This window comes from Aethalodelphis obliquidens, unplaced genomic scaffold, assembly GCF_003676395.1.
Source record: "Aethalodelphis obliquidens isolate GAN/ISIS:26980383/991018 unplaced genomic scaffold, ASM367639v1 scaffold87, whole genome shotgun sequence".
NCBI classification, from domain to species: Eukaryota; Metazoa; Chordata; class Mammalia; order Artiodactyla; family Delphinidae; genus Aethalodelphis; species Aethalodelphis obliquidens.
The window spans coordinates 6,082,689-6,109,556 of record NW_020838031.1 but is presented as its reverse complement, the minus strand read 5'-3'; the positions used below and the strand labels follow the sequence as shown (position 1 = coordinate 6,109,556).

The window sequence follows — 26,868 nt, the reverse complement described above, 5'->3', positions numbered from 1 at the left end:
ATGAAAGAAGGCATGTCCAGTAACAGCACTGCCAGCATCTCCCAAGCCAGGAAGGCTGTGGAGCAGCTGAAGATGGAGGCCTGCATGGACAGGGTGAAGGTAAGCACGCACAAGCCGGCCTGGCCCTCTGACCAACGCTCAGCTCCAAACAGTGCCCCCCACGCTCAGAGCAGCCTCATGAGAGCAGATGCGTCGCCCCATAGCGCATCCAGCCAACTGGCGGCTGTAACGTTTACAGACGAGCGTTTGCTGCGGGGTTCAGAGCGTGCCTGAGCAGCCAGTGGGTGCAGAATACACAGTGTGTGGATTCCGTGAGGAGTCGCCAAAAATAGACCCGTATTCATCTCAGCTCTCTTTAGCTCCGTTGTCATGCCAGTAAGCGAGGGAGAGTTGAGCCGTGAGATCCATCATAGTTTTCCTGCCTGATCCAGTGACTCTGAGGTTAAACAACATCACGTATTTTGACAGGGGCGCTGTCGGGAGTGCAGCATCGAGCCGTGCACCGCGTTTGTCATACGCTCCTTTGGGGAGGAGAGGGAAGAAAGGTGCCAGCCGCCTCCCACCATGTTCGTTTCTCTGAGGAGTGTAGTTGTCTTCACGCTGGGCGAGCTGAAGTGAGATGAAGCCAGCTCTTCTCCAGGTGCCACTTTGAAGCAAGCAGGGGGCCAGGCGGAGCAAGTGGCTCTGAGATGCCGCTTAGTTAGGTTCATGGACTGTAATACACCTGGAAGCCCATCGGGAATCTGACAGCAGGAAACACGAGTCCAATGTGTCTGTGGCCTTTTGGGACACAACACAGGGCTCTCACCCAGACACTGGGATGCAAATAAGACAGAATCCATGGGGCACTGGGGGACTCCTAAAGCCTTCTGTTGGCAGAGCTAGCAGTCCCTTCCCCAGGCTCCCGCCCCCGAGAGCTGTGGCCAGATAACACCAGCTTCTGCTTCCGTCAGGATAGTTATTCCCCTTCCCTGGGGACGTCCAGGTATGAGCTGTCCAAGGAGGCAGTAAGCAACCCCAGTGAGTGACACAGTGCATATACCACGCAAGAAGGGGATGCAGGACGATACACATCGGTCTAAGTGGACCAGCTATATCTGCACGTACTGATACCAACTACAAATTAGACATCAGTCCTTGATCCCTAGGCTAGAAGAGGAAGCAAGAAGAGAAACAGTTCTTAAAGAAGGGGAGCCCCAGTGGTGTAGAAATGGGTCTAAGGATGAGCACTGCAGACAGTCAGGAGGCTACTGGTTCAAGGATAGACTAGACCTTGGTGAGAGGACGAGAATGCGGTGAGATTCGCTCTTTGGACAGAGATGCCTGAGCACGTGCTCTGGCCTCAGCGCAGTCCTGGGATATAAACACGAGTGGAATGTTCCGTCATGTTGCTCAGAGAAGACTCCCGGGAGTCGTGAGCTGGGAGTGGGTTGGGAGATGACACAGGGGAGAAGGGAAGGCCAGTGTGAGCTGACTGTGACTCATTGCGAGCACTTGGACTTGACGGAAGAGCTGGTAGTTGTGCTGGGAGGGCAGCTGGGGGATGCCGTGTGCACACGTACAGTTCATGGAAATGACTGGGTGTGCGCCGAGGCTACGTACGGGATGACTAACAACAGTCGATAAAGTCGTCAGAGGCCGAGGGCAGCGGAAGCTGTAGAGGTACCCAGGAGAGGCCTCGAGGGGAAGAGAGCAGAGGCAGGATGGAGAGGCCAGTGCGCAAGAAACTCAGCAGAACTTACAGGGTAAGTGTGGGAGCCGCCAGGAAGAGAGAAGCTAGACCCCAACCGTCAAGCCCATGGCCTGAGGACTGGAAAGATGGTGGGCACCGGTTTTGGCGATAGGACAGTCACCATGCTGGGGAGTTTTACTTTGGCAAGGAAGATACACTCGGTGATAACAGGTCCTCACCTGTGACCTTCACCACCCAGGAGTCATGGTGGGGACCACGTGCCCCCACGAGGAAGGGCCCTTCAGGAGTCACTAAAGGCACGTGCACAGTCTCCGAAAGAGGCGGAGGAGATCATAAGGCAACTCAGAGTCCAGTTTGTTACTCAGGTGGCATCGAGGGATGGGCAGTCCTGTTCTTGCGGTGAGTAGGTTATGGAAATGCGGCTCCTTGATCCTGGGAGAAGCCGCCCGGCGGGATCTGTGGCCTCTGTGGTAATTCCAGGGCCAGTGACAGCCGTGTCAGATTTGGTTCAGAGCTGGCAGAGTGTCGTCACAGCAGAGGTGATCCAGGGCTGCCTGAGGACAGAGGTGGCCCTGAGGAACCACATGCTGGCCGTAGCTTCACAGTCACGTGTGGTTTTTTGGCTTGGGTTTTGCTCACACAACCTTGAACTTTTTCTTTGTTTGTTTTAAATTGTGGTAAGATACATATAACATGTAACTTACCAGTTTAGCCATTTTTAAGTGTACCGTTAACTAGCATCGCGTACATCCACAGTATTGTGCAGAGCCACCCATTTCCAGAGCTCTTCCTTATCCCCCTAAACAGAAACTCCACCCATTAAGCTCTAACTCCCTGTCGCCGCCCCCCCCTTACTTAGCCCCAGCAACCTCTCCTACTTTCTGTCTCTATGAATTTGACTCTTTGAGGTACCTCATTGATGTACATGGAATCATGCAATATTTGTCTGAATTTTGTGCATGGCTTATTTCACTTGGCATATGCCTTCAGGGTCTGTCCAGTGTAGCATGTCAGGATTTCATTCCTTTGTAAGGCTGAATAGTATTTCATTATGTGCATGGACCACGTTTTACTTACCCATTCATCTGTTGATGGACATTTGGATTGTTTCCACCTTTTGGCTATTGTGAAGAGCGCTGCTGTGAACATGAGTGTGCAAGTGTTTGGGTCCCTGCTTTCAGTTCTTTGGGGTATATGCCCAGAATTGGCATTGCTGGATCATATGGTAATTCTATGTTTAACTTTTTTGAGGAACCACCATACCGGTTTCCATGGTAGCCATACCTTTTTACATCCTCCCCACCCCCACATCCTCGCCAATACTTGTTATTTTCCTTTTTTTAAAATAATAGCCATCCTCATGGGTGTTACGCTCACACTTTATTTGATATTGTTGTTTTTAAGATTTTTTTTTTTTTGTGTGGTATGCGGGCCTCTCACTGCTGTGGTCTCTCCCGCTGTGGAGCACAGGCTCCGGACGCACAGCCTCAGCGGCCATGGGTCACGGACCCAGCTGCTCCGCGGCATGTGGGATCCTCCCGGACCGGGGCACGAACCCGTGTCCCCTGCATCGGCAGGCGGACTCTCAACCACTGTACCACCAGGGAAGCCCGATTTTTTTTTTTTTTGATGTGGACCATTTTTAAAGTCTTTATTGAAGTTGTTACAATATGGCTTCTGTTTTTTTGTTATTTTTTTATGGCTTCTGTTTTATGTTTTGGTTTTATGGCCGCAAGGCATGTGGGATCCTATTAGCTCCCCGGCCAGGGATCGAATTCGCACCCCCTGCATTGGAAGGCAAAGTCGTAACCACTGGGAGTCCCTCACACTTGATTTGAATCACTAGACGGACGCCCCTTGCTTCAGGGCACAGGATGGCTTTGGGGAAAAATCTACTTGATGCAACTCTTTGGCGGAAAAAAAAAAAAAGTGTGTATTGATATCAGTTAAGCCAGACAATAAAAACAGAATGTGGGAAGAAAGAGACTCCGTCAAGGATACTCCAGATTGACCTTGATAAGGACCTTGAGGAGGGTGGAAATAGGAATAGCGTCACCAGGGAGAAGAAGTGGCCTTTCTAGGGTGGCTGAGAGTTTACTGCAGGAGGGGAAGAAGGAAAAAGGGAGCCTGGGGGTAAATGACCGAGGGAAGCTGTGTGGAAGGAGGAGAGGAACGGTACCTAGAATTCACTGACCTCATACAAACAGTGAGGGCAACGCCAGGTCCAGATGAAGGGGGAAAAGGGCAGTCTGACTGTGTGGTGAGGATGTAGGAAAAGCGAGTGTGCTGTGCCTTCCATGGGGCCCGGAGAGAGGGAAGAACAAGGGGAAACAGCTGGAGGCCCCGTGGAAGAAATAATTGCAGTGACAGGTCCCACAGAGCCGGCTCCCAGGTGGAAGCATGACAGAGGGGGACCCAGAGGACAGCCTGGGCATGAAACCAGAGAGGAGCCCCATGGCTTGTGCGGTGTGTCGCCGACTGCAGAGCCCACCTCCGGGCTTTGTAGTTTGCTCTGCTTGGAAGAGCATCTCATGGGGAAGGGAGGATGGAAACGATGGCATTTGCAGCTCAGGGGAATAAAGGAGAGGTCTGTTAAGGGGAGAGAAGGGAACAACTACTGCATTAAGCAGTTGTTTGGGTTGCAAATATAATAAAAAGTATTCGTGTGAACCCAGAGAGGTATGAGGCAGGTCATGGAGGAAAAATGTAGAAATATCCACTACCTTCCTGTCTGTCCCCCACAAACATCATCTGCGTAAAAGCACTAGTGTCAACATAGACTTTGTTCCAGATTTTGCAGGACGTAGAAGAGAGGCTTCACCATATAGCCCACAGCCAGCCCTCAAACCCACACACCGCTGCGTTAAGAGACCCTCCCCCCACACACCCTCAGCATCCTTCTTGCCTCTCTTTACTGTTACCAAATCGGGTCCAGCTGCTTGCCGCTCATGAATTAATACTGGAGAGAGAGAGAGAGAGACAAACGTTGGTAGAAAGGAAAGTTGCTTTTAATCAGAATGCCAGCAGTCTGGGGACACGGTGGATTCAGTGTCCCCCCAAAACTACCTCTGAAGATTCTGCTCAACCATGGAAGCCTTTAAAGGGAAACAGGGAGGTCATCTCAGTGAGTCACTGAGGTAGGGGGTCAGAGTCCTCGCCATACCCCACTGCGTGCAGGCGTGTGTGCAGGCTTGTTGATTCCTCGTGATCTTTCTTGGGATGCTGTCTTGTTCACACTGTTCATTGACGAGATTACTGAAGGGGAAGCTAGGGAAGAGATCTGGTCATCTGTTAATTACTTATTCTTCATTTCTACGTCTTGGATCTATGGAAAGAACCAACGGATTAGGCAAGGTACTGTGTGGTCAAACGATGTGAAAGGGGTGCTAGGGCCGGAGATGAGTAGAGCATGGGGGGCACCTGGTGTAAGGTTAGTGACAAGACAAAGGGGGCCGCTGTAGAGAGGTCTTTCCTGCCAGAAGCTGCTTATCCTACCTTCATTCCTTTAATGTTTATTGACTGCCTTCCCCAGCTCAGCCCTCTCCCCCAGCATCCATGTGACTCTTCTCCATCCTACCTCAAAGCTCACCGGGGCATTTCCCAACAAAGCTGGGTGTTCCCCTTTGTGAACCTGTATCAGCTGCTTAAAAAAAAAGGTAAATGTGTTCCATGCATCGTAAGCACAGGGAGGATTCAGCATAGAACCTATATGGCCTCCCCAAAAGCAGAAGCTTAGCAAATAATACTCAGGATCTTAAAAAATAAAGAGCACAGGGATTTCCCTGCTGGCACAGTAGTTAAGAATCTGCCTGCCAGTGCAGGGGACATGGGTTCGAGCCCTGGTCCGGGAGGATCCCACATGCTGTGGAGCAACTAAGCCCGTGCGCCACAACTACTGAGCCTGCGCTCTGGAGCCCGTGAGCCGCAACTACTGAGCCCGCGTGCCACAACTACTGAAGCCCACGCACCTAGACCCCATGTTCCACAACAAGAGAAGCCACCGCAATGAGAAGCCCGCGCACTGCAACGAAGAGTAGCCCCTGCTCGCCACAACTAGAGAAAGCCCGCATGCAGCAACGAAGATTCAATGCAGCCAAAAATGAATGAATGAATGAATAAATGAATGAATAAATAAATAGCGAGCACATAAAAGATGGCTTGGAAACTGTTTTGGTCCCTTGGAAAAGGGCACCCATAACCTTATTCTTACTCTCATCCTTTAGAGGTTCAAGCAATATAAAGTTCTATTGGGAAAGCACATATATGACATGGATCATCAAATAGGGAAAATTTGTTGAGAAATTACGGCAGATACGAGCTGAGCAAAGTATAAGATTCTTAAGTGGAGAAAGTGGTTTCTGGAGCCTGACTGTCCAGCCCAAGAGAAGACTTCAGCTGCAGAAAAGGCGTTGCCCCCTGGGGGAGATGCAGAGGCCCTGAGCAGGCCAGGTCCCAGGCTCCCAGGAGGACTTCTGGGAGCTGCCTCTCCACTGGGTACCCCTCAGGGTGTTCTGATTCTCCTGACACTGGGCCAACCGCATGGGCTGTGGCCTGTTAGGCTCTGGGGATGGATACACACCTTGAGCAAACCAGTACCTCTCAGCCAGGGACCAGGAAGCTGACAGACTTGCCAAGCAGCATTAGGCCCATCTCTCTCACTTGCCTTCAGTAGATAACTTAAACAGCTGTGGGTGTGCTAACAACCCCGAAAAGTGCCGCCTTTGGGATGAAAGTAATCTTGTCACCACAGGCTTACAGATGAATGGATAAAGAAGATGTGGTACATATATACAATGGAATATTACTCAGCCATAAAAAAGAATGACATAATGCCATTTGCAGCAACATGGATGGACCTAGAGATGATGATACTAAGTGAAGTAAGTGAGACAAAGGCAAATATCATATGATATCACTTATATGTGGAATCTAAAAAAATGATACAAATGAACAGAAACAGACTCACAGACTTTGAAAACAAACTTATAGTTACCAAAGGGGAAAGTTGCTGGGGGAGGGGGCAGGTGGTGGGATAAATTAGGAGTTTGGGATTAACATACACACACTATTATATGTAAAATAGATAATCAACAAGGACGTACTGTATAGCACAGGGAACTCAATATTCTTTAATAACCTAAATGGGAAAAGAATCTGAAAAAGAATAGATATATGTATATGTATAACTGAATCACTTTGTGGTGTACCTGAAACTAACACAACATTGTAGATCAACTATACTCCAATATAAAATTAAAAAAAAAAGCACAAGCTTGATTTGCTGATTGTTGACAAATTGCCCTGTTCTATGTCAGCCTCCCTTCTGTAGACTGCTGAAAAAATGAGGGCAGGAAAAGAAGAATGGCAGATGACAGATGTGCATAAAGTCACCCAAAGAGATGGTGGCAGTAGTGAAACTAGGCTGAAAGAAGGAACTGCCATAAAAGAAGAGAGATTCTATCATGAGATGTCTAAGAATGTTCTCTTCTAGGAGTTTTATGGTGTCATGTCTTATATTTAGGTCTTTAAACCATTTTGAGTTTATTTTTGTATATGGTGTGAGGGAGTGTTCTAATTTCATTGATTTACATGTAACTGGCCAGCTTTCCCAACACCACTTGTTGAAGAGACTCTTTTCTTCACTGTATATTCTTGCCCCCTTTGTCATACATTAATTGACCATAGGTGTGTGTGCTTATTTCTGAGCTCTCTAGTCTATTCCATTAATCTGTATGTTTTTGCACCAGTACCATACTGTTTTGATTACTGTAGCTTTGTAGTAGTTTCTGAAGTCTGGAAGGGTTATGACTCCAGCTTCTTTTTCCTGAGGATTGCTTTGGCATTTCTGGGTCTTCTGTGGTTGCATATAAATTTTAGAATTATTTGTTCTAGTTCTGTGAAAAATGTCTTGGGTATTTTGATAGGGATTGCATTAAATTTGTAGATTGCTTTGGATAGTATAGCCATTTTAACAATATTAATTCTTCCAATCCATGAGCATGGGGTATCTTTCCATTTCTTTAAATCATCTTCAATTTCCTTTATCAATGTTTTATAGTTTTCAGCATATAGATCTTTCACCTCCTCATTTAAGTTTATTCCAACGTATTTTTAAATGTGATTTTAAATGGGACTGTTTTTTACTTTCTAATATTTCATTGTTAGTGTAAAGAAATGCAGCAGATTTCTGAATATTGATCTTGTATCATGCTACCTTGCTGAATTCATTTATTAGTTCTAATTTGTGTGGGACTTTAAGGTTCTTTATATAGAGTATCATGTCATCTGCAAATAGTGGCAGCTTTACTTCTTCCCTTCCAATGTGGATACCTTTAATTTCTTTTTCTTGTCTGATTGCTGTGGCTAGGACTTCCAGTACTATGTTGAATAGAAGTGAGAATTTAATGGGAAGTCTTTCAGCTTTTTACTATTATTACATTGGTTGTGGGTTTGTCATAAATGGTTTTTATTATGTCGAGATATGTTCCCTCTGTACCCACTTCGGTGAAAGTTTTTATCATGAATGGATGTTGAATTTCATCAAATGCTTTTTCTGAGTCTGTTGAGATGATCATGTGTTTTTTGTCTTTCCTTTTGTTAATGTGGTATATCACATTGATCGCCTTATTCCTACCCCTGGCCCAACTTTCTGTTGTACTTATCTTTTTTGTATTGATTAGTAAGAGTTTCTTGCATATTATATATTACAAATAGTTTTCCCAGTTTATTGTTTGTGTTTTAATTTAGTCTTTGATTATTTTTGATGTACCAGTATTTAAAAATTTTACTATGAAAACTATCAATATTTCCTGTGGACTCCTTTGCTTTATACATAAGCCTTTCCATGATGAAATTAGATCAACACTCACCTATATTTTTTCTATATCCTTTATTATTTCAGTTTTTACATTTAACTGTCTAATCCATCAAAATCTGTCATTTACTTAAGAATCAATATAAGAATTTTTTCAAAGTTTTTAAAAAATTTAAACCAGTTCATAATTAACAACCCATAATTCCCCCTCTTGATCTGAAATGTGGTAACTGATTCTGCTCTCCCACTTTTGAGCAGATACTGACTCTTCAGAGCATTTCTGTTCCTACTTCTGGTCACTCATTCCTGTTTCCATTACTGGATCTCTATCTGCTATATTCATGCTAGTGGTCTCTAGTTTTATCCCTAGCCTGCTTTGCTTTTAAACCTTCAGGGTCTTCTTAGGTATACTCATCTACTCCTGTGACTTTTTAATATATGTGTCTCCAGCCGAACCCCCTGAACTTTAGTTCTGTATATCTAGGTGCCTACTGGTCAATCCCCCAAAGCCTTAAAATCAGCACATCCCAAACTGACCTTTTTTTATTTCATCCTGTTCTTTTTGTGTATTCTCTCCCTCATTTCTTTATACCACCATCTGCCTGGTCTGTCAAACAAGAAACTCTCTTTCATCCCATATAGCTAATATATTTCCATATCCCACCAGTTTAGCTCCCTGAACATTTCTGAGATCTCTCCCCTCACCTCCATCCTCATGGTCACATGTATTGTCTGACCAACTGCAGAAGCTGTAGGTGGTTGATCTGCCTCTAGTCTTGCCCCTTCAGATCTGTCCTTCCCCTTTCTCTAAATTAGTATAAAAACCTGACTTTGAATCCCTCTATTTAAAACTGGATAAAAAAGGAGCTCCTTAGCATGACCTACAAGACTCTTGATTCAGTCCACTCATGGTGTCCGAGGAACTGTCAGTACCCCTCCAGGCTCATCTCTTTGTACTCCCTTCCACATGTCTACACTCACACTTTCTCCGGCAGTTTCTTAAATATGCCCTGCTGTAACAACGCTCTTTTGCCTTTTCACGTGGTAGTCTCTTCATCTGGAAGATTTCTTTCACCTCTGCCTGGAAAATATCTATTCATTAATCATATGCCAGAGGGGAAAAACAGACACTGGCCTGTGAGCCTTGGCATTCCACCTGCCTGGCTTTTCACAAAGGTGGTCTTCTTGCCCTAAAGTGGGCATTAGCCAAAAACCGAAGATTTCCACCGTGGGGTTGGACAAGCTGGGAAAAATATGAAACATCTTTAGAGGGAAAGCTCTAAAGAATAACTTACCTGAACTAGGACTTTCCACTGCCTCCGGTCTCATCACCCACTCAAGGAACTGAATGAAGATGTTCCAGGCACACTAGAAAGAGAATATTCAAATATTGCTTCAGCAAACAATGAAGGGGGTCAAAGGGAACCTCCCCATACTGTTCTTGCACAAATAGCAGACTTGGATTAGAACTGCCCTCTTTCTAAGTATAAAAGAAAAAAAAATTGGACCTATGCAAATATTCTGCCAAGGTATCAAGGACCAGACTCTAGCGTATGAAAGGCTAACGGAGCACTCACTTAGGAAGAAGTCTTCTTCCAAAAATCCAAAGAACATTTTCGGTGACTGCTTTATAGTCTCCAAAAAATGTAAAGCAAACATAGAATCTATGAAACAAGAGCTCAAGGGAGAGATAAAATAATGAGTTGAAAGGGAGGTAGAAAAGCTAAGGAAAGAATTTGAGAGGGGGTGGGGAACACCATTAGAAGGAGCAAAGAGTTTTTTTGTCTGACTCACTTTACTTAGTATGATAATCTCTCTAGGTCCGTCCATCTTGCTGCAAATGGCATTATTTCATTCTTTTTTATGGTTGAGTAGTAGTCCATTTATATATGTGCCACATCTTTAGCCATTCATCTGTCGATGGACATTTAGGTTGCTTCCATTTCTTGGCTATTGTAAGCAGTGCTGCGATGAACATTGGGGTGCATGTATCTTTTCAAATTATGATATCGCTTATTTGTGGAATCTTAAAAAAATGATACAGGGCTTCCCTGGTGGCGCCAGTGGTTGAGAGTCCGCCTGCTGATGCAGGGACACGGGTTCGTGTCCCAGTCCGGGAAGATCCCACATGCCGCGGAGCGGCTGGGCCCGTGAGCCATGGCCGCTGAACCTGCGCATCCGGAGCCTGTGCCCCGCAACGGGAGAGGCCACAACTGTGAGAGGCCCGCGTACCGCAAAAAAAAAAAAAAAAAAAAAAAGAACACATCAAGTATACAGGCAGGGGAAGCGATCATTTAGGACAAGTACACCTGACTTAACGCGTGTCAGATGCTTGAATCCTCACGCCAGACCTCAGATGTTGGTGCTACTGGCACCCCAGTCCTCAGACAGGAAAACCGAGGCCCACAGTTGTTATGTGATGAACTGAGGATACCAACCCAGATCCTTGATTATCATTACAATACATTGCCACACACCCCCCCACCAAAGGGCGGAAATATCAGTCTGGACAACATTGCACCTCAGTTCAGAAGATGCCAGCCTAAAATTCTGCAAAGAAGTTGCCACCCAACCAAGTGGTCACATGTGTCCTAGAAACATAAATATATTCTCAATTAGGCAGAAAGTTAAATATAATGCAAACACATGCTTCTTTTCTTTAGCAAAATTATTTCATTTTGTACAGTTGCATTTCACAAAAGGAGATAACAGATGTGCATATTTTGTGATCATTTACATGTGGTGATATTTATTAGGACTGTAAGAAAGTTTCTGGTGAAGTTCCCACTAGATCAGGAATTCCTTCGAGTGGGGGCTGTCCTCTTGTCCTCTTGTCTTGGGGTCCCACACACTACTTGGGTCATAGCAGGTCACACTGAAGTGTGGGCTGGCTTAGAACAGCCCAAATCAATAGCAGAGAATCAGGGTCAGGTGAGGCCATCTGTGTATCATAGGCTTCATTCCTACCAATAAGGGGTAGGAAATCTGCAACTACACTGGCTCAGACATCACAAAGAAACAACACAACACCCGCAGGCATACTTTTTGATCAGGGCTATGAAACAAAGGCCCTGCCTTGGGGCGGGTGTCCACTCTTGCCTTGTGAGGTCTCTAACTTTGTGCTGAGCTGCTAGGACCACTTCAGTGTCATCTGCCCTACAGATCTTCTGGACAAGGATCCTTCAACTGAAAGCTCAGCCTCTTAAAGGAACTGGACTTGCAGGGTGAGCCCTCTGGAGAGCCTGTGCCCAGCCCAGTGAAGAGCTCTTCAGGACGTCAAAAGCCCCACGTTCGTTGGTGAGGCAACAGCTAAGGTCCACTCGGCCTCAGTATCCCTTTTGACTGCACTGGTCACTGCTACTGGACGCCCAAATGTCTGGTCATTTGTTTCTTCAAGATACAGAAGCCTTTTTCCACCAAGCTTCAGAGTCTCCTCCATGTAAGCCTTTGGTGGAGTCCTTCCAGCTGTATCTTTGGGCTCCCGCTTGCATTTTATGGGTTCTGACAGTAGCAACAAGCCCTACCACAGGAGAGATGGGACTAACATATCAGCATTTGATGTTAAAAACCTTTTTCATCACGCCACACCCATCGGGATGGCTACTATCACCGAAACAGAAAAAAACAAGTGTTGACAAGGATGTGGAGAAATTGGAACCTTTTGCCACTGTTGCCAGGAATGTAAATGGTGCAGCCACTGTGAAAAGCAGTATGGCAGTTCCTCAAAAAAAATTTTTTTAAAGAATTACTTACAGGATCTGTCGACTCCACTTCTGCGTATACATCCCAAATAACTGAAATCAGGCTCTTTGAGAGAGATTCGTACACCCAGTTCATCGCAGCATTATTCAGAAATGCTAAAAGGCAGAAGCAACCTAAGTATCCATCAGCAGATTAATGGATAAACGAACTGTATACAGGCGTACCTTGGAGACACTGCGGGTTTGATTCAGGTCACCGCAATAAAGCCAATATCGCAACAAGGTGAGTCACACACATTTTTTGGTTTCCCAGTGCATATAAAAGTTATGGTTGCACTATACGGTAGTCTATCAAGTGTGCAATAATATCACTATATCTAAAAGAAATGTCACATATCTTAATTTAAAAATACTTTATTGCTAAAAATTGCTAACCATCATCTGACAATGCATGGTTGTCATGAATCTTCAATTTATAAAAAAAAATGCAATATCTATGAAATGCAATAAAGTGAAGCACAATAAACCAGATATGTCTGTATATCCACACAGCAGAATATTATTCAGCTTGAAAAAGGGAGTAATTCTATCACTGTTTTTGAAGAAAGCAAACTTAAAATTATTGTAAATTTTAGTTAGATAAATAAATGTAAGGGTATCCAGGAAGTTTTAAAAAAAAAGTGTATCTATTTGAGGAGGAAGATATGTAGAATATTCCTACTAGGTATTAAAGTTTATTATATAATCATAGTACTTAAAGATTTATGATACTCCTTTAGGAATAGACAAATCAATGGAAAAGAATAGGAAGTCCCTAAATAGACCCAAGTGTATTGGGAATTTGAAATACAACCCAGATGGCATCTCAAAGCAGTAGAGAACAGAGTATTAATAAGTGTTGCTGGAAACGGCTAGCACTTTGGAAGACAAAGCTGCATACACCACTAATTTTATCCAGATAAATATCAGATGGACTGCATTCATCTGCTAGGGGTGCCATAACAGAATACCGCAGACTGTGTGGCTTAAACGATAGAAATCTGTGTTCTCACAATTGTGGAGGCTCCAAGTCCAAGGTTAAGGTGCCGGCAGGGTTGTCTGGTGAGGCCTCTCTCCTTCGGTTGCAGACAGCTGCCTTCACACTGTGTCCTCACACGGCCTTTCCTCTGTGCTCATGTCAAGAGAGAGCCTTCTAGATTCTCTTCCTCTTCTTATAAACACAATCCTACTGGATTGGGTCCCGCCCTTATGACCTCAGCTAGCCTGAATTACAGTCATCCCTTGGTATCCCCGGTAAGGGACTGGTTCCAGGACCCTCCTCAGATACCAAAATTCAAGGATGCTCAAGTCTCTTATATAAAATGGTGTAGTATTTGCATATAACCTACACACCTCCTCCCATATACTTTAAATCATCTCTAGATTACTTTTAATACTTAATACAATGGAAATGCTATGTAAACAGTTGTAAATACAACATAAATGCTGTGTAAATAGTTGCTGGTGTGCAGGAAATTCACGTTTTGCTTGTTGGAACTTTCTGGATTTTTTTTTTTTGAACATTTTCCATCCGTGTTTGGTTGAATCCGCTGACACAGAACCCATGAATACAGAGGACCGACTGTATCTCTGTGAAGGCCTTCCAAATACAGTTACATTGGGGGTGTTGTCCTTAAAAAGAAAAGTCAGCTATTTTACCAGCAAAGATGGGTTCATTTGGGAATAGTACTTAATAGACTTGAAATTCAGGACAAGCATGCTACAGCAAAAACTATAGGCAAGTCCAACAAACAAAGGAGAGGAATGTTATTTTATAGAGAAAAAGGAAGACGCTGGGAGGGTTGTTTTGAATGGAAGTCCTTTGGAGAAAAGTGAGAGTTCAGGGTGACAATAGTTTCTCGTCGGCCGAGTTTGCTGGGGTAGTTGATATCTTGTAGGAGATGTCCTGTTGGGGCTTGTAATTGAGGAGTCTTCTCCTGTTGCTGGTTCTTCTGTTGGGGTTTGAAATTGACAATGCTTCCAGTAATTGACTTGAGTGGTACTTCCTGACTTCATGAGAGCTCCCCCTGCTGGCCTCCTCGCTCCATTTTAATGAGGCTTCCCTTTATTAATTTTTACGGGGGTATGGCTTCAACCTCTGAGTTTGGGGAAACACATTTAAGTTCATAACTTCAATCAGAGATTTAAATATAACAAATAGAACCATAAAAATACTAGGAAAATAGGAGCAAGTATTTTTATAATGTGAGTTTGCGAAGGCCAAGCATGTTACAAAATCCACAGTTCATTAAGTAAAAGTTTTGGCTGGATTTTTAAAAAAATTCTATATGGTAAAAATCTCCCAATTAACAAATTAAGAAAAATATTTGCTACCTGAATAGCACAAGGTTAATTTCTTTAAATTTAATTTCTCTGAAAAATCAATAAGATAAAAAAGAGCCCCCTTTTCTTAAAAAAAATGCACAAACAGCATGAATAGGCAATTTAAAAAGGAGAGATGTAAAGGGTCAAATATATGAAGAGACATTTACCTTCAAAAATCATATAAGAATTGTGCCTCCGGAAAACACTGAGATCCACTTGGGAAAAAAAAAAAAAACAACAACTGAGATCCAGGCTATTGACGTTTTTAATTTTTGCTGAAATCCAATGTCATCCATCAACTGTTAAAGGAAGTGAGCAGTTGTTTTGATAGCCGGAGTGGAAACTGGTACCATCTTCCCAAAGGGTAGTTTGAAATATGTGTCAAAATATTTATTGTTCACACTCTGACCCAGCATTCTCACTTCTAGGAATTTACCCAAAGGAGAATCTCATAAATAATAAAGGACAGTAAGAATTTCATCAGAGCACTGTTATAATGTCAAAAAATTGTATTTTTGTCCATCCATAGGGATTGGTTAAATAGTGTCAATGAAAAATTAATCAGTCGATCTAAGAAAGAAATGGAAATTTTTATTGGCACCAAATTGAGGATTATAACCCGGGAAGAGCATCTCAGAAAGCTCTGAGAACTGTTCCACCCTTTACAAGTCAAAGCAGAGTTATATGTTTTTTGAGACAGAGGGCTGTACATCAAATGATGGATTATTGACAGTTTGCATACTACAGATCTGCAGGTACAAAGTGGTGGGCCATGTGACCCCTTACAAGATCAAGAAGGTACGTAATCTTGTAAGGTGTCGTCTTGTTGATGCTAGGAGAATGTTGCACTTTATGGTTGCGAGGTATTTCTGTGGAAGGGGAGGTTTGCGTGATGCAGAATGCACATACACAGTGCACAGTGCGGGGAGAGAGGCGGCCAAATGGCAGAGAAAATTTTTTATGTCTAAGTTTTTCTTGTCTTGCCATAAAATATGAATTTTATTTCACATAAGTTATATATAGGCAGTGTTATAGCATCATTAAATGATGTACATCTGTGTGTACTGAGTGAAAAGCATATTGCAGAACAGCCTGTGAGATTGTATGTACAAAGACGGAAAGTAAGATGTCTGCAAAGATGTTCACCAAAATGTTCCCTCCAATGGCAGGGTTTCCGTTGATTTTTATTTCCATCTTTCTACTTTGGGAGTAATTTTACAAACAAATAAGGATTTTTATTGTAATAAAGACAACAAAGTGTCACCACCACCACCACCACCACCGCCCCCGAGGACTCAATTACTCCCTCCTCTGAAGGGGGCGGGGGGGGGTGCCACGTGAGGTGACCACATAGTGCAGGAAACAGAAACAGGGACTCGTGTTCTTTCCACGCAGGATCTCACCACCGCACCATCAGCCCAAGCCACTTGTATTTCAAACCCAGGAGTGGTTTGTTTTGTTTTTTTTTTTACTACTGTCAGTTAAGTTAAACAGATTCAGTTATCTTCACGTGCATTGTTCATTTCGTGTACAGTCTCTGTCTTCCTCCCTATTCCTTAGGTATTAACAGCCAAATGCAAAATCTGACCATATTTTTAAGTAAACACACGGCACAGAAATCATAAATGATATTCCAGATTTTAGTGTGAGTTCGCTTGGGATTGTCTTTGTACTAATGGTTCTTCTCTCCAACAGCCTGGATAACCCAGAGCTGTTTGGTGGAGCCAAACGGTAAGTGTCCGGAAATTTGCCGACACAGCCCTTTCGGCATCAATGTTGTGGCTCTTGCTTCACATTTGGTTGTTTATTTTTAAAATAAATTTATTTATTTATTTATTTTTGGCTGCGTTGGGTCTTCATTGCTGCACGCGAGCTTTCTCTAGTGGCGGCGACTACTCTTCGTTGTGGTGTGCGGGCTTCTCATTGCCATGGCTTCTCTTGTTGCGGAGCATGGGCTCTAGGCACACGGGCTTCAGTAGTTGTGGTGTGCGGGCTTCAGTAGTTGTGGCTCGCAGGCTCTAGAGCGTAGGCTCAGTAGTTGTGGCCCTGTGTTCCCTGTGTTGGCAGGTGGATTCTTAACCACTGCACCACCAGGGAAGTCCCTCATGCTAGTATTTGAGCCAGGCTCTTTCCTCGTAATTCTTCTAACAGCAGCTATGTCTTTAACGCATATTATTCTTATGTTTTTCTAGCACTTCCTAAGAGGTGTGGCCGTGCTGCCAGCTTGTGAATTCTTTGGAAAGAGCAAAATGTGTTTTTTATGGTTTTATTTTTCCAGAAGATAAAACATGCACTATTAAGTTTCTGAAGCCAAAGCACAAAATTCTGAAGCCAAAGGCAGTCGTTGTTCAAACAAAAGAAGAGTGAGGCTCAAATATCATGGTATTCCCTGTGAACAAGTGAGAAAGAGCAGAATTGGGGAGATCATCATGTTCTGATAGGTCATAGGTGGACGATTGACAAGGGTCCGGCGAGGGCTGCCCTGGTGGCGCAGTGGTTGAGAGTCCGCCTGCCAATGCAGCACACGCGGGTTCGTGCCCTGGTCCGGGAAGATCCCACATGCCGCGGAGCGGCTGGGCCCGTGAGCCATGGCCGCTGAGCTTGCGCGTCCGGAGCCTGTGCTCCGCAACGGGAGAGGCCACAGCAGTGAGAGGCCCGCGTACCAAAAAAAAAAAAAAAAAAAAGTGTCTGGCGAAATCCAGGAAAGGGATGTAATTAAGATGATAGATGATATTAAGGTGGAAAGAATGGCATTTCTAAAAGAAAATAAATATAAATTATGTCACATGACCCGCCAAAAGTCTAGAGGCAGTGCTAATAGGTTTTTCTTTTTCGATAGGTCTCGTCTGAACTCTGTAGCAACCCTTTCTCAATCCAGCTTCTGCTAGTTTAACAATTTAGGTTTAACCCTTTTGTTCATTTTCCCTTCCTCTGCCAGAAGCATTTATAATCCTCACCCAGACCTTTAGAAATTAAATGATTCAGAGGATAACTTTCTACAATCAAATTTAGAAATAAAATCCAAAAAGGGGGATACGAATGAGCACTTCTAGAACAGGTATCAGATAAGAGGAAAGGAATCTTTGAATTAAATCAGAGAGTAGAATGTGAGAGTAGAACAAGAACATGAAGGATTTCCCTGGTGGCGCAGTGGTTAAGAATCCGCCTGCCGATGCAGGGGACACGGGTTCGAGCCCTGGTCCGGGAAGATCCCACATGCCGTGGAGCAACTAAGCCCGTGCGCCACAACTACTGAGCCCACGTGCCACAGCTACTGAAGCCAGCGTGCCTAGAGCCCGTGCTCCGCAACAAGAGAAGCCACTGCAATGAGAAGCCCACGTGCAGCAACGAAGAGCAGCCCCTGCTCGACGCAACTAGAGAAAAGCCTGCGTGCAGCAATGAAGATGCAATGCAGCCAAAAATAAATAAATAAATTTATTTTAAAAAAAAAGAAAGAACGTGAAGAGCGCCTCCCACTTCAAGAGGACGTTTTGGGCGGAGGCACCACAGGCATCAAATTGCCCTGATCATTTCTGAGAAATGACTTCATGTCTATGGCTCAAACACCCTTCCCACCCTACCAGAAAGTAGCCAAGTGAGTAATGAAATAATAACACACTGTATGTATAATAGCATCTGTTATTATATCATTTAGCCACAAACCACCAGGTATTGCCATTCCCGTTTACAGGAGTGGAAACTGAGTGCCCGGATGACACAGCTCAGCAGTGCTGAGTGCAGCTCTGTCAGGGACATTGCTTTTTGACTCACAACCCCATGCTTCCTCTCTAAGAGATGCTGTTGCTTTCTAGAATCCCTAGAGCTAGAACCCGCTTGTTATGTTCATCTTTCACCCCTACGTCAGCCCCAGAAACCTCTTGAGTGACTCACTAGTTTCTGTCACCACATAAATTACTCTTTTGGCGAACTTGCAAAATGACTGAATTATGGCTTCCTTTATGGGAAATTGAGACATATTAAAGCTAAGAGGTGGTCAGAGTCATACAGGACACATAGCAACCTGTTGGAAGTGTTTGGTTAAGTCAAGGTCCAGGGTAGACCTGGGTCAGTCATTCTAAACAAGCTGAGAGCTTTGCGGTTCTGGTGGTGAAGACCATGTAATGACAAGCTCTTACACTTAGATTAACTTGGAGATATTAAAACTCTCTTTCAAGCATCTTAGAATTACCTCTTAATGTGCAATCAACTTCTGATGTGGAAAAAAACCTTTACGCTGGTGATAGGAAACAGCAGCTAATCCTCTATTGTGGACATTTGACTTTAGAATTCAGAGAGGGACTCTCTGTTATATTATTCATTTATTCACACATATCTCCCAACCCCTCTGGTTTCCCCTGGGAATAACCTTACTCCCAACTAGATGCTATTTGTGGCCTAGAACCCGATGATTGAGAATTATCTGTATTGATCTGGGTCAATACAAAATAGTTGCTGGGAACCACTGGAAGCCAAATGTCTGCTATAACAGAGTACCATAGACTAGGTAGCTTAAACAGCAGAAATTCATTTTGCACAGCTCTGTAGGCTGGGAAGGCCGAGACCAGGGTGCCAGCATGGTCAGGTTCTGGTGAGGGCTCTCTTCCTGACTTACAGATGGCCACCTTCTTGCTATGACCTCACATGGAAGGGAGAGAGAGAGAGAGAGATTCTCTCTCATGTCTCTCATAAGGGCACTAATCCTGTTACCGACCAGGGTTCTTGGCCTCCTTAATCAATAGAAATTGATCAGAGGCCAGACAAGAAATTCAGGCAAGGCTTTATTGGGGCCCTGCTGCAGCTGGGGGGTGGGGGTGAGAGCAAGTAACAGGTTCCCTTGCTTGCTTGCTTGCTCCCTGAGGCAGGGGGCGAGCTTGTTACTTACATGGGGTGAGGGTAGGGGCAGGTCCAGGGGTCGGGCTGGAGGGGCGGCTTAGGTGGTTTGCCCACCCCTTGGTGGTGCTGTGTGCAGGGGGCATGTGCAGTACCCTGCTTTTGCTCCTGACACCCTTTTTTCTGCTCCCGGCTCTGCAGAAGTGGCAGTTGGGTTTTGGGTCTTTTTGTATCTTTTAGTTCATAATTTTCCCCAACTGCACTTTGTACAGTTATTTTTAGTCCCTTATAGTTTCTCTGTTGCTTGGGGAGACGTTTGTCCAGGTGCAAACATTCAGCAAAGGGTCCCAGGTCCCAGGCCGGTCTCAATCCCATTCATGAGCGTTCAACCCTCATGACCTAATTACCTACCAAAAGCCCCACCTCCCAATATCATCACATTGGAGACTTAGGCTTCAACATGTGAATTTGGGGGGTGGTGGGAGGACAGACACATTCAGCCCATAGCGTAATAATTTGGAAGTATCTTGAGAATGCCCTTAAAAACTGGTATGTTGATCTCAAATACTCTGCAGCATTAGAAGAAAGAAAAAATTCACAAGGATTCACCCTGTAGTGTTAGCTCAGGACTTAGAGGCGAGGCATAAACCTGTGATGTCCTCAGGATTCTACTAGGGATAAATGGCGTATGATTTCTTCTGCTGGAGTGTGTACCAAGTTTGACCTTGTGAAAGATACCATTGCACAATGCGGGCTGCAACCTGGCTGTGCTCTTGACTGTAATCCTGCTTTGTTTTCTTGGGGTGGAGGGAGGAACAGGCAGAGCCATCAAGGATGATTGTAATTGATTCCAAGTAGTATTGTTAAATGGACCAGAACTGCTGAGAAATAGGTGTGAGTCGCTCCACTTCAGATGCAAAGGGTAAATGCAGTGGGTGTCACAGCCAGAATAGTAATTATGTCATCTGCCTTGTCCAGGAATGTGATTTAGTAATTGCCACATTTTCTCCCCATCATTGAAGCTTGTAATTATAGTGCAACTAACGGGATTATGTGCTAACTTGGGCTGTTTCAATCACCTCTTTTATTCTGCAATGTAATGGTAAAATTCCACAGTTGTTCCCAGGCTGCTGATTCTTTTCAACATCTGTTGTCTTGTAACTTCAGTACTAAGGAGAGGAGGCAAAAATTCTCTGGGCATTTCATAACAGAGGCCTTTAGGCAGAGCAGACTTCAGGCTTGATGAGAAAGCATAAACAGTAAGGGAGTTTCACATTTCCAACCATAATAAAATTTTCCCTTTGAAAGTGAATCGTCTATTTTATGTTTCAAAGATGGCAGATGTTTCTGGGATATGGTGAAGTCTGCAAGCCATATTTTATATGCACTGAAGGAAACTTTCAACCATAAAAATCAATCTAGGGCTGATTAAGGAAACCCTCTCTTTCAATCTAAGGAGCAGATTTAGGTTAATTAATGCCTGGATACTAAACTGTGTGTTAGGATGTCACCTTTCATGTGGAAGGCTCATTAAGATGTTCATTACGGGACTTCCCTGGTGGCTCAGTGGTTAAGAATCCGCCTGCCAATGCAGGGGACATGGGTTCGAGCCCTGGTCCGGGAAGATCCCACATACCGCGGAGCAACTAACCCCGTGAGCCACAACTACTGACCCTGCGCTCTAGGGCCCACGAGCCACAACTACTGAGCCCGCGAGGCACAACTACTGAAGCCCGTGAGCCTAGAGCCTGTGCTGCACATCAGGAGAAGCCACTGCAAGGAGAAGCCCGCGCACCGCAATGAAGAGTAGCCCCCGCTCGCCGCAACTAGAGAAAGCCCACGCACAGCAACGAAGACCCAGTGCACTCAAAAATAAATAAATAAATAATTTAAAAAACCTATATGTATAAATATAAAAAAAAACCTATAAAGGTGTTCATTACATGTGTGTATCTTTTCAGATCCCATTACAACAAACTTCAGGGGTTATCCAAGATATTTTGGCTATACAGGAATAAAGGGACCTTAGACACTGCATGAAATAAAGCTGATAGCGAAGGTGGAAAAAGGTGGAACACTCCCGTCAAATCCACCCACGATGGATGGATCTGAACATGTAAACTGATCAAGGGGAAGGAAGCTGTAATGTTGGGATTGGTTGTTAGCAAGCCAACTTCGGACCAGATGGATCTTGTTGTTAATAGGTAAACTGAGGCGCACTAAAATTTTTGAAGAGTTTATTTAGGCATACGTGGAGTCGAATCCGGCAACGCCAAACCAAAGGTAGTTAGCCGTCCACCGACAGGCGTAGGGCAAGGTGTTTATAGAGAATATGCTGAAGCAAAGCAGCTATTAGGTATAGCTTAAGCGGTTGTCTCAGGTGGGAAGACCTAGTTGGCTGTTTGTAATTGGTCTTAAGTTTCCCTTTCTCAAATTCTCAGGCTTCTTGGTTTTGGTTAGTTTACGAAGGCTACTAAGGAATTAGAGCCAACTCAGTGTAATAGCGTCCTTGTCTAATTCTCTAACAGCGTGTAATGTAGGTCACAGCCTAGAGGGAGGAGTCTCAGGGTGACATTGGCAGCGTCCATCCAGTCACTCCCCAGGGCACCAGGAGAGAAGAAAGCCAGTCCCAGCTGAGGACACTCACCTGTTAGGGTTTCCTTGGCAAGACTGTCCCTGGATTAAACAAATGACCTAAGAGACTTCAGTTGCAAGACTCTTTTCCTACTGGTCACGTGAGTTCCCAGGTAGCTGGTCTACAAGGAGAGTGTGCTGGCCCAGCAGACGAGAACTTTCCAGCCCACCTTACAGTTAAAGTTTTCATAAGCAGTTGACCAGGCAGCTGCTGCAGCATTTAGCTTCTGGGGCCAGACTGCTTAGCTTCAAGTTCTGGTCCTCTCTCTTACTAGTTGTATGACCTTGGGCAAATTTCTTAACTTTACTGCATCAGTTTCCTCGTCTGTAAAGTGGCTTTAAGAATAGTACTTAGGGGCTTCCCTGGTGGCGCAGTGGTTGAGAGTCCTCCTGCCGATGCAGGGGACACGGGTTCGTGCCCCGGTCCGGGAAGATCCCACATGCCGCGGAGCGGCTGGGCCCGTGAGCCATGGCCGCTGAGCCTGCGCGTCCGGAGCCTGTGCTCCACGGCGGGAGAGGCCACAACGGTGAGAGGCCCGTGTACCGCAAAAAAAAAAAAAAAAAAAAGAATAGTACTTAGAAGAATTAAATGAGGTCATACATAGGATGGTTCATTTAGCACAGGGCCTGGCACATAATACGCACTCAGTAAATGTTAGCTATTGTTTTCATTAATGGTTTTATACAGCTGTCTCTTGAACTTGTTTAATATTGGTCTGCCACAGGAGATGAGCCATTCTTGGCATGCCAGAAAATCGTGTTTCTGGGTTCAGATGGCTGGGACCAGCCTCTGGATAAAGGAGGCAGGTTAACCAAGGTAACTGCCCCTGTGTGGAAGTGGATGGGGTACTCAGGCACCCCTGTCTCCCTGCCCTTGTTCATGGCCCTGCAGTGGTGTGCAGCTATTCTCCTGTGATGTTTTAGTACATACTGATTATTCTAGTGACTTTATAATTTTTTAGCTCTTCTCAGTTAGATCTTTAGAGGACAAAAATCCTGCCTTATTTTTTCCCCTATGCCCTTTCAGTTAGCTAAAAGATGAACACTCAGTAAATACTTCCCAGATGAGATGATAAAGTTTATAGAGAATTCAGAACACATGGAAGCATGTCCCCAAAAATGAAATTGATGGGGAAAATGAAAACTAGAAAACTAGAGAGGGGATGTTAAGACATTCTTAGATGAAACATCTGGAAGAGCCCACGGAAGTCAGAGCTAAGAGGACAGGTGGCTGTTAGGGGAAGAAAGTCCCAAGACTGCCGTCCTCCTGTGTGTGTGGGCCTGGGCAGCAGTGTAGACCCGTTCGCAGTGGTTGCTAGAGAAGCCACTGGATGACTTCCATGGTCACCCTAACAAGGTGGCCACGGAGAAGACCCCATGCCTCTCTGGGCCCTGGGAGAAGCCTGGAATGGAGAGTAGGGGATCGTGACTAAGGCAGTCAGGGGAGAGCACCTGGCTTTGGAGCAGAAGGTGGAAGTCAGCGTACTGCGTGCCGAGCGCCGTCTCTCGGCTCCATGCCCACGCGCTCACTCTGTGATTCTGCTTCTCTTGTGTGTCCATCACAGCTTTGTGGGCTTCAGAGACAGCTTCCCTGCTCATGTGCTCTAGTCCCTTGTGCTGGCTTCACAGGCCCCCTGCAGGCCTATATTTGTGGCCTCACCTGGGAGATTCCTGTATGTGTGTCCTGTAAATCACTGCAAACTTCATTCTCATTCAACCCAACATCCGTTTATTTAGGATCTAAAATAGTGCCGTGGTGCTATTAGAGCTCAAATTATAGACTGTTTAGAGTAAACAGGATCTTGGAGATTTCTAACTCACCCAGCCTGACAAATGAAGAAACTAAAGCTCAGAGAGTTTGAGTTACTTACCCAAGGTCACACAGGCATCTTGGGGGCAGAGATGAATGGGGAAGCCTGATGCTCCATTCCACACTCCCAACAAATGTAGACTTTGTCAGGATTTAGGTTGACTCATTGGCTCAACTTTTAGTTGTTTCATTCAAAGGAAAAATTCATTACATATCTCTACTGGAATTCTTTGTAGGATTCCAGGCACTGCTAAAATAGGTAGGTCTGGGCTGGAAATCAGAAGAAGAATTTCTATAAAATTTTGGAAGATGGGCCAGTTTTTAAAACCTGATGGAAGGTGTATGGCTTGTACATACTGGGGCTTTCAAACATTTTTCATTCACTTGTGGAGTGTTTTTTCATTCTGGAGAAGGTTTAGACATTGAATGTACAAAAAGGATTAACTTTGCCTGCTATATACTTACCCTGGCCTGTAGCCTCTGATAAGCACAAGCGAATGGGGCAGGATGTTAATTCACAGACCACTCATTTGCCAGACACGTGACACAGACCACGGGCAAAATGAGCTTCCTCTTGGCGAATCCTTCTCGGCACCTGGCCTTCTCCCAGCAACTCCTCCCCTGGAACTCCTGGAGTTGAGCTGGGGGATAGTTTGATCCACAGTTGCTGGGTGTCAGGAGGCTTCAGATAAGCCTGGAAGGAAAATGGAAAGGGTGTTCTGGTCAGGAGCAACTGTCTCCTCAGGGGAGTGGCCATTCCAAGTTCAACATGTGCTTATATGTGCGTTCTATATTAATGTGCTTATGGTCTGTGTTCTGTCAAGGAGGAATAAGCGGCTGTGTTGGTCACGAGAGTAGATTGCAATAAAACAATGACAATAATAACTACAGTCACACTGGCCTGGCTTGAGCCAGCACTCGGCTTTATCCTGCTAGAAATGGTCTCGCAGAGTAATGGTGGGGCTCCTGGCCTGGAGCTTCCACTTATCCCTCAGTTGAGAGGAGGACGAGGCTGTCTGGACCTTCCTGCTGGCCCCTCATTCCTCTCTCGCTATTGATCTACTCTACCACCAGGCGACATCTCTTTGTGTTACCTAGCCTACGCTTGTACTGCTCCATGCACAGCAGGCCAATAGATAGAGAGATGAGGTGTTGGGACATGGAAGGTGACTTTATTCAGAAAGCCAGCAGACCAAGAAGATGGTGGACTACTGTCCCAAAGAACCATCTTCCCTGGAGTGAGAATTCAGGCTTCTTTTATACTAAAGGGGCAGGGGGTGTGGCTGGTTGTTGCAGACTTCTTCACGTAGGAATCTTTTGTTTTTGCACCTGTCCCCAAAGGGCAAGTCACGGTGTTCCTTTAAACCTCCAACAAGACAACTGTTGTCCTCTGTTCTGCAACTTTTTATCTCTCTATGAATCGAAAGGTGTTTTACCTTTAAAGGTCAGGGCTTTGAGAATAGGCTCTCCTCTATATTTCAGGCTACAGGCAACATTCTTTACAGAAGGTGCAGAGCCAGCATGACTAAGCACAGGAAACAGAGCACAAGGGTTAGAGCTAAAGGAACAGATGCCATATGGAGTCATGTTTGTTCTTCTCTATCACATTTCCTTGGAAGCATGTTTCAAAACCTGTCTCCTCTGGGTTTGCACAAGTCCACTCTCCAGACCATGGAATGGCCTTGTCGTTGGTGGTGCACACGACACAGCCTGTCTTTGCGCTTGTGCACTCTCCAGATGGACACCTCTGCCTCAGACCCACCGTGAACCAGCCTCTAACCCTGCACCTGTGCTGTGTCCCCCCCACCCAGGTCTCCCAGGCAGCAGCGGACCTCCTGGCGTACTGTGAAGCTCATGTGCGGGAGGACCCTCTCATCATTCCAGTGCCTGCGTCAGAAAACCCCTTCCGAGAGAAGAAGTTCTTTTGTACCATCCTCTGACTCCGTTTGCTATGAAAACGTCTCCTTTTCTGTCCGTAAAATCCCTTGTAGAGACCGCGCATGCTCATAGCTTTAGGGAGCTCTGCCCACACCCACCCCTGCCCAACCAGGATTGCCCAGGCCTGTCTCCTCTTTTCACTGGTTTTCTTCACTGCATTCTATTTCACTTTTTCTTTTCATTTTCATGTTATTTTCATTATTAGAAAATGAAATAGACATTTTTGTAGCCAAATAACAAATGTGCCAAGTAAAACTAAGTATGGGTTTAAGGGCTTAAATTTTTTTAACATCAAGTCCCAAGTTTACATAGGTCAAGTGTATACATTTCAGTGGATAATTTATTGAGAAGAGATAATTTATTGAGAAGTGGATAATTTATTGAGAAGAGAAAACAGTCCCCCATTCGTGATCATTCAGTGTCAAATCAGATCATTTTGACCAACTGAAGTATATGGGTAACGTTTCCATCTCTCTTCCTGGAGAGAGCAGTTCTGCAAGTTCTCAATTTCCTGCTTTTCTGTCATCCTATTTAAAGAAGAAATAACCTGCATCATCGGATGGTTTTCTAAACGTGGGTCATTCTGGGGCCCTGGGGCCCAGCCCCTGATGGAGGGTCCAGACCCCTGTTTCCCACTGATTGTCATTGATCCCTTTGGAGGTGGTCCTTCTACAAATGTAGGTGTTGGGTGGATATTGGAGTGAGCTTAACTGTAAATGTCACACCATTACATCTGTTTATGTGCGCCAGCCAGGCGGGCCAGGGGCACATGTCTTCTCTCCAAATGCCACCTTATCCTGCTCCCTCCTATTCTGCCTCCTGCTCTGCATGGGCTGCATTAATAAGGGCCTGTTCTGGGGACTTCCCTGGCAGTTCAGAGGTTAGGACCCTGTGTTTCCACTGCAGGGGGCCCGGGTTCGATCCCTGGTTGGGGAACTAAGATCCCACAAGTTGTGTGGCATGGCCAAAAAATAATAAAAATAAGGGCCTTTTCTGGGCACAGCACTGGGTCCTGTGGGGTTTCACCAGGGTGGCCCCTGCCCCAGAGGAGTGAGTGAGAGGCAGCAGCTCACCACGTAGCATC

General features: G+C 45.0%; 1 protein-coding gene across 1 annotated transcript; it reads left to right on the top strand.

Moving 5' to 3' along the window:
* GNG4 (G protein subunit gamma 4) lies at nt 1-26,356 on the top strand. The gene is made up of 2 exons (XM_027094080.1): nt 1-99; nt 25,658-26,356. The coding sequence occupies exons 1-2, from the start codon at nt 1-3 to the stop codon at nt 25,784-25,786; spliced, it is 228 nt and encodes a 75-aa protein (XP_026949881.1). The 3' UTR covers nt 25,787-26,356.
* The last annotated feature ends 512 nt before the right edge of the window (nt 26,357-26,868 follow it).